Genomic DNA, 206 nt, shown 5'->3' with positions numbered 1-206 from the left:
GCTGCTGCTGCTGCTGCTGTTGCTGCTGCTGCTGCTGCTGTTGCTGCTGTTGCTGCTGCTGCTGTTGCTGATAGAACTGCACCGACAGCAGCAGTCTGCCGGGGTGAAGAGATCCAGAAGAGCTTCTTCTTCTTTGTTTGCTGTCTGCTGCTGAGATACACTCGCAGCAGCAGCAGCAGCAGCAGCAGCAGCAGCAGCAGCAGGAG

At 57.8% G+C, this 206-nt stretch overlaps 1 protein-coding gene across 1 annotated transcript in view; it reads right to left on the bottom strand.

The window, feature by feature from the left end:
• The window catches only part of EMH_0036720 (uncharacterized protein), a gene marked incomplete at both ends in the record, with an annotated part of 4,982 nt that overhangs the window by 4,167 nt on the left and 609 nt on the right, over positions 1-206 (bottom strand). Inside the window, one exon of the mRNA XM_013495116.1 lies at positions 3-206. Within this exon, the coding sequence (XP_013350570.1) occupies positions 3-206 (204 nt within the window). The remainder of the gene's footprint in view (positions 1-2) is intronic.

Source organism: Eimeria mitis, genomic scaffold (assembly GCF_000499745.2).
Source record: "Eimeria mitis Houghton genomic scaffold, Emh_scaff1425, whole genome shotgun sequence".
NCBI classification, from domain to species: domain Eukaryota; phylum Apicomplexa; class Conoidasida; order Eucoccidiorida; family Eimeriidae; genus Eimeria; species Eimeria mitis.
Note: the sequence above shows the minus strand (reverse complement) of the source record. Positions and strands in the feature narration are given on the sequence as shown.